The sequence below is a fragment of the Rhipicephalus sanguineus genome, chromosome 9 (genome assembly GCF_013339695.2).
Source record: "Rhipicephalus sanguineus isolate Rsan-2018 chromosome 9, BIME_Rsan_1.4, whole genome shotgun sequence".
Taxonomy (NCBI): domain Eukaryota; kingdom Metazoa; phylum Arthropoda; class Arachnida; order Ixodida; family Ixodidae; genus Rhipicephalus; species Rhipicephalus sanguineus.
Window position 1 is genome coordinate 91423016 of NC_051184.2, and position 12254 is coordinate 91435269.

At 49.4% G+C, this 12254-nt stretch overlaps 1 protein-coding gene across 1 annotated transcript; it reads left to right on the forward strand.

Annotated features, from left to right (window-relative positions):
• The first annotated feature begins 585 nt into the window (after positions 1-585).
• Positions 586-1626, forward strand: LOC119405729 (ubiquitin-conjugating enzyme E2 Z). The gene has a single exon (XM_037672565.1). The coding sequence runs from the start codon at positions 586-588 to the stop codon at positions 1624-1626; it is 1041 nt and encodes a 346-aa protein (XP_037528493.1).
• The last annotated feature ends 10628 nt before the right edge of the window (positions 1627-12254 follow it).

Here is a 12254-nt window from a genome sequence, read left to right on the forward strand (position 1 = left end):
GACAACACTGCAGGGTGCAGATTACAGGGCATTACATACAAGAGATGAGGCATTTAAGGCCTTCATTGAATCTTTTCTATAGTGCCATTCTCAGAATGAAGTGAAGCGATTCATATCCGTAGCATGCACTGGAATGAATGAACCATCGGGAGGGTCTACTCGCACCTCGACAGTTCGAGGTCACGTGGTCCGAGTGGAACCGCCTTGTGTGATGTCACGCCATGGCCGTATAATTTATTGAAAGGCAAAGTGCCATGTCGTTGGCCCACGCGCTCTCGAAAGCGGACGAATACGCATAGAGATACATGCGCGCAAGCTACGCCCTCCGTACTTTCCCTCCATTGTCGAAGTCGCCTCTGTTGGCCCCGCCCTCTTGTATGTTTCCCTCTCCCTTACGGGTTGCACATATAAGAGCGTCACCCGATATCGGCACCTCATAGAAAATTGCAGACGCTGTGCAAGGTCTCGTCACTCTGGTGCATTTTCAAGACTGCCCGCGACTCTCAAGTACGCTGAGCGATCCCCGTGTGCGGAAACGACACTGAGATACCTTGCGTGAGTGCAAAACGTTCCACTTCCTTCGAGATGAAGCTGGACACTCCTGCCACCAACTGGTGCGATGACGAGATTACGGCCATCGGCGACGAGCTCTTGGATGACGAGATGGAGGGCCCAATTAACGAAGACTTCGCACCCTGGATGGACACCGTCTCGGATAGCAGCGACACCGACGACGATCCAAAGGGCCGGCCCGTCGGAGAACCTGCAAAGTGGCCGCAGACCACAGTCAGCAGCACGGAGATGGACAGGTTATCCGTGCTCGTTCTCGACGACTGGGACCCGTTTCGCTTCAAGCACGAAGAGCCATCATCGCAGTGCCAGCGGCGCCTCGAGGACGACCTCCTGGACCTCTTCAATGATCCCCTAACGGGTGTGTACATCGAGCCCGTGGCAGTCGGTCGGTTCCACGTGGTGATGGTGGTCCCCTCGCATACGCCGTGCGAGGGCGGCTTCTTCCACTTCCTGATACAGTGCCCGAAGGACTGCCCGATGCGTCCGCCGCGCGTTCGCCTTATGAACACCGACGATGGAAGCGTGAGCTTTAATCCAAACCTGTACAAAAGCGGCAGGGTGTGCCTGGATATTCTGGAAAGCTCGGACACGTCGGCGTCGAGCCCCGCGCTCACCATCGCGAGTGTCGTCGTCTCGATCCAGTCGCTGCTGACGGAGAAGGCGCTCTTCAACGACCCCCACTGGTGCAGCGAGGAGCGGACGGAGGACTGCGACAGCTACACTTGCGTCGTACAGCACGAGACCATCCGCGTTGCCGTGTGCGACGCCATCGATGCCTGTCTCAATGGATCCTCGCTGTGCCCGGGGTACCTCCAACGAGTGATGCTGGAACACTTCATCGCCTACTACGAGAAGTACGAAAAAGTGGTCGAGTCCAACTTGGATCTGACGGGTGCATTTATGAGGGACCCGCTCTCCTTCGAAACCTACGAGCGAGGACAGTACCAATACGACATCTTGCTCGTGAAGCTGCGCAAGATGAAACCCGAAGTTGAGAATTTGATCAAGGCCTTAGACGAAGGTGAACAAGGAGTGGCTGTTCCGATCCTGTAATCTCCTTGTGTGTGACTGGAGGAAGACGTCAAGCTGGACATTTTTATTCTGAACGCTGAGCTAAACTATCGTGATGGTTGCCCCGCCACGGTGGTCTAGTGGTTATGGCGCTCGACTGCTGACCCGAAGGTCGCGGGATCGAATCCCGGCCGCGGCGGCTGCATTTTCGATGGAGGCGAAAATGTCTGAGGCCCGTGTACTTAGGATTTAGGTGCACGTTAAAGAACCCCAGGTGGTCGAAATTTCCGGAGCCCTCCACTACGGCGTCTCTCATAATCATATCGTGGTTTTGGGACGTTAAACCCCAGATATTATTATTATTATCGTGATGGTTGCTAGCTCATACACCGTACTTTGTTTAAGCAGTTCAGGACGTTTAAATAAACAGCTTCACAGCGAACGTGTATTCTTATTTCGTGCGCCTCTGGTGCATGGATCGCAATGTCACATTTTAAATGCGAAGCATTTCTTAGCGAACCTCTGGCACTTTGAGCGTTTCTATCTACGTATCTATCTATCTATCCATCTATCTAGCCGCCTACGTCTGGGTGCTCTCATGATCGCCTCCTTAACTTGGTGTAGACCAAAATTTGCATGGGAGGGTAAGAGGATTTGACTAATATGATTGCCGGGTCATGACATGAATAACTTTAAAATCCTGTCGCGTACGTCGTCAAACCCTTTCCACTAGACACGTGTGGCACATACCCGTTTACCACGGTCCGCGGTGTACGGGTATGGGCCACAGGTGATTGACAGTTTATATCTACCCAGGAACGGCGAGAACAGACATTGGTAACTTAAATTCTGGAGCGTTAAGGAAAACAAACATCGGCAGCATTGACTCAACGAATGGAAAGAATGAAAATAGGATCCCAGCAGGAATCGAACCCAAGCATTCCGCGTGGCAATCAGGTGTTCTACCACTCAGCCACGCACGTACGGTCTATACACTGGTTTGGAAAAACAGCCTACGCAGGCGTAATAACGGTGCAACATCAATTGTGGTTGTGGTGCTGGCTATCTAATCTTACAAGAAAGCAATAAACACTACATGATACTTCTACGATGTGTACTCATACGACACAGGCGTCATATCAGATTAACGTCTGTAGTTCCAGTGTTGGCTCCGCTTTTATAGCAGTCTAATAAACATAACGTTTGAATTACTATGATTCAGTGAGCTATATTGAAGCATTGCTCGACCCCGGAGGAACAAATTAACGAAAGTTACATATGATGTCCACATCACCGCACCGTCAAGTGCAATTAGTCCGCCAGAACGACGCCGTGTTCTTTTCACTTCTTACGAGGCTGGGCGATGGCCTCATGCTGTCCGAGGATAATGCCAGATTGATTGACAGCCGCTTTGTAGACTAGGCTACGTAGGCCACATAGGCCCAGGTAGTCTACGAATACGACGAACACCATCCGCTGATGTTGGTCTACGTAGCACAATCTAGGCCTACCAGCCTCGACGGCCTATACCTCACCAACGCGAAGGGTGGCTTCAGGTTCCGACATGTCGCGGGCTCTGTCGACAGACAATTTGTCGACGAAATGACCGAGGCGTCCACAAATTCCAACAGCTCTACTATACCACATACTTCACTGCACATGGACACCTCGTCACCACGATCACGACCGGATCCTGTAACAAGTCATGACCAGCTGCTGGTGCTCACTAATCACGGTGATGATGCCCTTGTTCAAGAACTGTCAAGAACTTCTTGCACACATGCACACGGGTTCGTGAAACGTGCGTGCGTTCTCGGGACACGTATAGGCACTACATATCAGCTTACCGCTTCTGGTGTTGGTAATACCCACGTTGCCATTGGCAGCGTTAACCAACCGTAAACAAGTGGGTATATAACACATATGCGGCTCTTCAACACACACACACACACACACACACACACACACACACACACACACACACACACGTGTGTGTGTGTGTGTGTGTGTGTGTGTGTGTGTGTGTGTGTGTGTGTGTGTGTGTGTGTGTGTGTGTGTGTGTGTGTGTGTGTGTGTGTGTGTGTGTGTGTGTGTGTGTGTGTATAAAATCTATACAAATCTTTAGCGTCATTTTGTAACGTGTCGCTCAGTAAAAAAAGTTACGCCACAGTCACCTACCCGCCGCATGCTTCGCATAACATCGACTCCCACGGTACATGGGATCTCCCGAATTTTTTTTCGAGGCATTTGGAATGCTTTTAGCGACTGAGAATATTCCGGAAGGGATGGGGATACTTTAGCGCTCCGCGCACCTGCGGCGTCTCCTCTCCGACACCATGGAAGTTTCCTCACCAGTCCGGTCTTATCGCGCCCAGGTGCGACTGAGTGGGGTCAACGAGCCGCCAATTTCCCAAAAAGTATCATCTGAAGTGTTAATCTTCAACCTCTAAGGCAAATATTTAGGGATGGGCGAATAGTGAATTTGAGGTTCGAAGCGAATCCGAAGCGAATAGTGATTTGGTCGAATAATTTCGAATCGAATAGTTCGAATAATATTTACCGCATATTATTAAGAAAAATGAGCATTTTTGTCATGACCCTTGCACAATATTTTTAAGGATTGGAACCAGGTATGAGTGAATGTCACTTTTTTGGTTTGAAATGAAGTGGAAGCAGCCTAATAGTATCAAGATTTAAATAGCAGTAGGGTGCAAGTTATAAGTGGTGCAATACGTTACAATTTAAAAATTACGATACTTAGCGTATATAAGCTCATATAACACGCTTTTGAACTTTAAAAAATATGTACATTTAACCTTGAAGTGTGGCTTCGCGGCAGTGCAGATTTCCCCTGGATGGGTTGTTTCACGGCACAGCAACCAGACGCTGCAGATAAACCACCTTTACAGGGAGTTATGTGCAGTCAAATGTATACATATATATTAGTTCATTTCGAATACTTCGAAATTTCGAATAATCTAAATTCGTATCGAAGCGAATTCGAATACTCTAATATTCGTTCGAATGTTCGAAACGCCCGAATATTCGCCCATCCCTACAAATATTAAGTCGACGTTGATTGTTGAAATAGCGGTCCAGAAACCTCGTAGTGCTACTTTTGTGCCAAGGAAGTGCTTATTTTGAAATAAAATCACGTTTTAGTGGTCCGCATCGCGTTAGCGCACTTCAAATCACCCGCCTGAAAGCGGTCTTTGTCACGTCACTGTTGCCGTGCCCAACGTTGCCCGCCTTTACTGCGCGGCGGGGTGCACTGGCGGCGTGCACCACTCGGGCATCTGGCAACATCACATGTTTGCGGCATTTTGTCGAACTTTCTGTCAGAGCTACTTTCACGAGCGCGCAAAACACACGCGGCAGTACGCGACACTAAAACAACCACTGAAACGCGACCGCGTGAGCGAAGCGCAGTTCAGCGAAAACGGAACCATTGAACCACGCGAGCCGTTCCCCCATGGCAACGCCAGAGGTCCTTTTTTCCACGAATCAAACAGAAACCAACTAACAGCATTTTATTACGTCTCTTGATGCACGGAAGGTTCTTTTTTTTATTGCAGCTAGTTCGATTACGAGTGATTAATTGTAGTCGGACTCTCTCACGTCATCGGGATCATTTACAAAATGTCCCGCTCGTGGCGCTCATCGTGTGATACATTTAGCTTAATTTCTCGGTAAGGCACTGCTGTTGATAATATTGCCGTTTTGGAAGTTGTCATACATTGAGCTTTCACTCTGACATAAATGGTTATTTGCTTTTAGTGTCCCTTTAAAAGGACTTGCTGTATTTTGCATGTTTTGGTAAAACCAACTAAAATGCTGGCTCGGGCCAGGCCGGGTAGCTGAAATTTTTTCTCGGGTTCGGGCCGGGTTCGGGCGGATAAACTTGAAAGAGTGCCAGGCCCGTGCCGGGCCTGGGCCCAGAATCACGGCCCGTGCAGTGCTCTAGTTCCGAGACGCGGCAGCACGAGACTGGATTGCTAAACGTGCACCTACATCTAAAGTCCACGAATGTTCTGCATGTCGTCACTGTAGGTGCACATCTACACCAATGGGTCGACCACGGTGACCAGTTCTGGCGTTGCGGTGGTGACACCAGCACGAGAAATAACACTACAACTCAAAATATCCCATGTAACTACATCTACGGCGGCAGAACTTACACCTCTGCGTTGTGCCCTAGAGTACATCGATTCGGAGAGACCGAGCAAATGGGCTGTTTTCTCCGACTCGAAACCGGCGTTACAGTGCCTGCGGTCACCTCTCCGACGCGGATGCCACGAGCAGCTTACGTACGAAATTCTCAAGATTCATCACCGCATCAAAGAAAAAGGCCCCGAGGTTGACTTTCAGTGGCTACCTGGTCATTGTGGCAATGTTTCCGCAGACAATGCGGCGCGCACATCCCATCATGAAGAGATTACCGTTCCGATTCCTCTTTATAGGACAGACGCTGCAAGGCAGCTTCGTCACTTGGCACGTAGTCCCTGTTTGGCGGAGAGGAACACGCCAAGTATAATACATACGAGACTCCACCAAATAAACCCTTCGCTGTAACTCCGAACTCCGTCCGGACTTCGTCGACGTGAAGCTTCGCTTCTTGGTCTGATATTGTTGGGGGTTGCCTTCACGAAGGCGTACGCCGACAGTGCGGCATGCGAGGTCTGCGGTACTGAGGAAGACATCGATCATCTGCTATGCCGCTGCCCTCAATTTGGCACCTCTAAAAGACGAACGCTTTCCGATGCCATGCGACGATTGGACGATCGGCCGCTCTCCGTGTAGATGCTACTGGAGCACCGTCCCCGTCGCTCGTCGGCCCACAAGGCAGTTAAAGCACTTTTGTGCTTTTTTTAAGGACTACGGGCCTTTTTGAACGCCTGTGACTATTGTACAGTGCCACCGCCACATACGTATCAGCGCATTTATCTATCATTTCCTTTTTTAACACGAAAACGTTTTATGCCGGGGTCCACCATGGCTCCACTGACGCATTTCCGTCCCGGATATGACGTTGTAAAATATAGACTAACACATGGGAAAGCAAAAACTATAGGAAAAAGTTCCGTCACCGGGAGTCGAACTTATGACCTCTCGATCGCCAGCGCGAAACTACTCCGCCACAGACGGCATGTTCTCTGCTGTGCGAACGGCGAGCTATTTATGTACACCATTTACCCAACGTTACTAGAACAAACTCAGTTTCATAGCTCCGTATCTCCGCCAGCGGAGGAGGGTGGTCCGAACGGCGGTCGCGAGAACTAGCGGCGCTGCAGTTCCGTCTTGCGCCACTATCGGCGCGTGGTCTGCTGCCACGGCATAACGCTGCGGTCCGACGCGCAGTTGCTCGCGGCAACTGCGCGGCAACTTACTTATTGTACTAGTTAGGTGGATACTTAGGTAGATATGCATAAGATCGTCTGTATGCATTGGCCCGCGTGCGTTGTTCATTGATTGGCTAAGAATCGATCTTCGGTCTATATTGCCACGCCCACTTCTTGTTTTATTTTGACGTATTCGGGTTTGACCAGCAAGGACGGTTATCAACGCCCGACGCTGTCCGCGAAGCAGTGTTCGTGAAGCTTCGCGATTGTAGTAGATCGTCTTGTTATGATTGCGCGCCGCACGCGAATGTTCCAGTTTTGTCGAGAGATAACGCCGCCACCAGCGATATCGCTGGAAAGTTCGATAGCGCCTGTATAAAAGCCGACGCGCTTGACCGCTTGTGAGTGGAAAGTTCGATAGCGCCTGTATAAAAGCCGACGCGCTTGACCGCTTGTGAGTTGATCGACGGTCGACGCTCTGTTCGCCGCTATCAGTGTATTGCTGTATAGTTTGACTTTCAGTTTCTCGGCCACAAGTTCGGCCAAATAAAGTTTCATCTCGGACCTGCTGACTGCTGCCTTCGTCGACGTCACGACCCTGTTACAATATTTGAGCTGTCTACATTGCGCTTAACTTCCAAGCATAAGAATTTCTAAGCGAATGAGGGTTTTTAGCGTAATTTTTATAACTACCACCAAATTTTAGCCGCTGCCGTCTTATCTAGACCAAGAACAACCCAACACGTTTGTAACAGCCTTTATAGTGTACAAAGAAGCGTACTTACTCGAGATACAAAAACGTTCTAGAAAAACAGTACTCATGTTTCTACAATTTATTGAAAAAACTTTCTCGAAAGACATCACCAATGCTTTGCAATGTTTACAAGACACGTTTTCGCGACGGTTAAAGGGATACTGACCCAAAATCGGAAAATTTTACGAGAACTCGGTAAATGAAGTCTCAGTGTGCGATTACATCGAATAGATGTCGTACGTCTCTGAGCAATTATTTCTGCGGATAGTTGTATTTTCGGTGTTTCATCTTTCTTCGTCGAATCCTTCTATGGTGCCTTGAACAATTCGAACAGATCGGCCGTGATGTGAGCACCGAGCAGTTATTCGCGCGTACTCTGTCGCTAGAACAGTCGTCAGTATTCAGCTTCAGTTCTTCAACTTCACCGAGCAGATGTTCCATGCCCGCAGTGTTGGAGATGTAGGAGACTGCGGACTCAGAGATGGTTATTGAAGGGTCTTTAATAAACTACGCGACCAGAAAACAAAGGGCCCCAGGCCCGATTGAGTATACAAGCGGTTTTCCGAGCAGCTTGTCTCCTTGGCTGCCGGAGGTGGACTCCCTGTCGCCTCGTCGACGCTCTCTCCCTTCCACGACGATCACGTGACCGTGACCCGGCCGCGGCTTCCAGGCGCCAGCTCCTGGGGTCGAAGGTCGAACACATCGACGCTTGGTTCCAAAGCAAGGGGCGCGATGACAGGCAAACACCTCTCGCCCCCCCGTAACCGTTCCAGGGAAGAGCCGTGGTCTGTTCACTGTCAGTTTAACGACAGACGCGGCGGTCTCAGGCTCGCGGGGTGCGCGGAAACGGCGTGAAGGCATCTCGGGCTGCAACACCGATATATCTTGAACGGAGAGTCCGCGAAGCTGCTGTCACGCAACAAACTCCTCCCCCCGATGAAGTCCTTCGTCGAGGCTGCTTCCGCCGATGCAGGGTCGAAAGAAGGAAACACGAGTGTATGTTGCAGAAACACTGCTCTTCACACACACGCACGAGCACCAACACACACATTCGCAAACGCTCGGGACCGGCAGCGCACAAACGACCTGGCTGCCAGACAGTTTACTGAGACCTCTTGGTCGTTTTTTTTTCTTATTTTTCTTTGGTGTATTCGGTTCTCGACTAAGAAGACATACCATAGTGCAAGGTTACACAAAAAACAGGTGGCCGTTCCACCGAATTGCCCTCAAGCCACTTAGAACCCTCGACTCAAACCATCTGCGTTTTTGTTCGCACTTCCCTTTCTGTATTTAACTTCGAAGTTGAACTCTTGCAGAATAAGGCTCCATCTCAGTAGCCGGCCGCTTTTTCCCGACATTTCTTTAAGCCATGACGGGGGGAATGATCAGTCTCTACCACAAATTTGGTCCCCTCGAGATAACAGCGCAGTTTTTGAATCGCCCAAACAATACACAGGCACTCTTTTTCCGACGTGCTGTAAGCCTCTTCCCGCGGGGTCAATTTCCGACTGAGGTACAGCACGGGGTGTTCTTCACCCTGCTCGTTTATCTGAGAAAGAACGACACCAAGACCACGATTACCAGCGTCGCACTGGAGAATGAATTTGCGACTGAAATCAGGTGAAGCCAAGACTGGTCCTAGGGATAGAGCGTTCTTCAATTTCAAGAATGCTTCCTCTTTTGCATTAGTCCAAGTGACCTTTTCCGGTTCCATCTTCCTCAAACTATCCGTTAGAGGACTCGCGAGTTGGGAGTAGCTCGGTATATAATGTTGATAATATCCGGCCATTCCCAGAAATGATCGAACATCTTTCTTCGTCACGGGCTTCGGAAAGTTTAGTATTGCTGCTACCTTCGCTTTCATCGGCTCGCGCTTTCCGCGTCCTATCTCGTGACCCAGGTAAGTGACACTGGTTCGCCCCAACTGGCACTTCTCTGCCTTTACTGTCAAGCCTGCTGCTCTGAATCTATCAAGTACTTCCCTCACGTGTTCCAAGTGGGAACTCCAGTCATTCGAAAACACAGCTACATCGTCCAGGTAGGGCAATGCGAATTCACTAAGTCCCTCCAGTACCCGGTCCATCAATCTTGAGAAACAAAATGGTGCGTTCTTGAGGCCAAAACTCATTGTCACAGGTTGAAAAGTACCGAAAGGCGTTATAAAAGCTGCATAGCGACTGGCTCTTTCGGTTAAAGGTACTTGCCAGTAGCCTCTCACTAAATCAAAAGTAGATATAAACCTTGCCTTGCTAACCAGCTCCACTCTTTCTTCAATGTTCGGCAAAGGGTAAACCTCGTCCTTAGTGATCGCATTTAACTTTCTGTAATCCACACAAGGTCGTGGATCCTTTCCCGGTGCTTCTACCAACATCAACGGAGAGCAGTAATCGCTGCTTCCTGGCTTGATCACTCCTAGTTCAAGCATGCGGCTGATCTCACTTTTCATAATCTCTTGATTCCTTGGTGACATGCGATAGGCTTTAGATGTAAATGGAACTTCTGATGTTAGTTCAATGTCGTGTGTCACCAAGTGTGTCCGTCCCAGCTTCTCCGTGAAGCATTCGAGGGAGTCCTCTATGACTCTCCTTAAATCCTCAATTTGTTCATTGTTCAGCTCACTCTTATCCACAGAGTGCGCGATGATTTGTTCTACAGTCGGAGCCATTTCGCAGAGTAAGGAAGGCACCTCCGTAGTAACGTCCTGAGAGTGATTCAAGGCAATGCTCACCATCTCCCTCCTTTCAAAGTATGGCTTTAACAAGTTCACATGATAAACTCGCTCTTCCTGTCTCCGTCCGGGTAACGTTACCAAGTAATTTACCTCAGACACGCATTCTATTATCTCAGCCGGTCCGTCCCAGAGGACCTCGAGCTTGTTCTGCCTACTCGGGCGCAATATCATCACCTTGTCGCCAACTTTGAATGTCCTCTTTCTCGCATTCTTATCGTAGTAGCGCTTCGCCGCTTTCTGGGCTTCCTCCAAGTTGGCCTTTACAATTTGTCGAGTCTCATTTAATCTTCCCATTAGTTCAACTACATATTCTACCACACTCTTATCAACCCGTTTGTCTTCCCAAAGTTCCCGAACTAGCTGCAATGGGCCCCTAAGATTTCGCCCATACACGAGTTCTGCAGGAGCAAACCCAGTCCCTTCGTGCGGCACAGTGCGCAAAGCGAAAAGCGCGCCTGGAAGACAACAGTCCCAGTCTACCTTTCGCTCATGGCACAACGCTCTCAGCACTTTCTTAAGCACAGCGTGCCATCTTTCAACACTGTTGCTTTGTGGGTGATACACGGAGCTGTGTAAAATTTTGATTCCGCATTTCTCAAGAAATGTGGTCGTAAGTGCACTCGTGAAAGTCGTCCCTTGGTCTGATTGTATCTCCGCTGGGAAACCAAGGCGAGAAAACACTGTCAATAGGGCATCTACTACCTGCACTGAAGTAGCCTCTCTTAGCGGTATGGCTTCAGGAAATTTTGTTGCTGGACACAACATAGTCAATATGTACTTGTAACCAGCCTTGGTCTTAGGTAGGGGTCCAACAATATCAATAACAACCCTTGAGAACGGTTCTGAAATTATAGGCACCTTCACCATTGGGGCCTTCCTTTTGTCGTTGGATTTACCCACCTTCTGACACGTCTGACATGTTCGTACGAACTCCTGTGCATCTCTAAAACAACCTGGCCAGTAGATTTCCTGGAGTAGCCTCTTTTTAGTTTTGTTCACTCCGAGGTGCCCTGCCCACGGGTGATCGTGGCAAAGACTCAGCAGATCCTTCCGATAATCGGCTGGAATTACTATCTGATCAAAGCTTCTGCCTCGTTTGTCTTTGTAATGTCGATAAAGGATACCATCCCTTTCCCTGAACTTAATGTTACTCGATGAGACGCCTTCGCCTAGGCTACTGCACACGACCTTAAGCGTAGGGTCGTTTTTCTGCGCGGCCCTTAGTGTATCCCGACCAATATTCAGTAGTTTATGTAGAGAAGGCGCAGTTGGTCTTACCAACGAGCCTTCGTCCTCGGTTTCGGTGAGCCTTTCACGCCCAGCGCCTTTCTGCGGGCGCTCCGCTTCAGCATCAATTTGATCTTTTCCGGCACTCACAGGTACCTTGACCTCCGTCTGCTCCGCTACGTTTCCCCCAATTACTGGTTCTTCCAGTTCAGGTTCCTCTTTCCCGTCTGAATAACGCAACTGCACTGAAAGCTGTCTGGCTTTCGATCGCGTCAGCGCAAGCACCTGTGCGTCCACGTCAGCAAACTTTTTTCCCTGCTCATTCAAAAGCGACTCGGATTTATTTGAAAAAAGGTATGGATACCCCTCGGGCAACGCTTTTGATACCGCTGCCACAGTTTCTAAAGTACCGAATGGCCCCTCAATGTGAACTTTTGCCATTGGCAGGCACACGGAGTCCTCACTGACTGCTTGACGTATCCAAGCGCATTCAGAAACATAGTCCTTACTTGATACGTACTTTGGGTGGACCACGTCCATGGTGGCCGCTGAGTCCCTAAGTACTTTACACTTCTGGCCATTTACAACTAGATCTTTGGTGTACGGTTTTAGTAGCTCG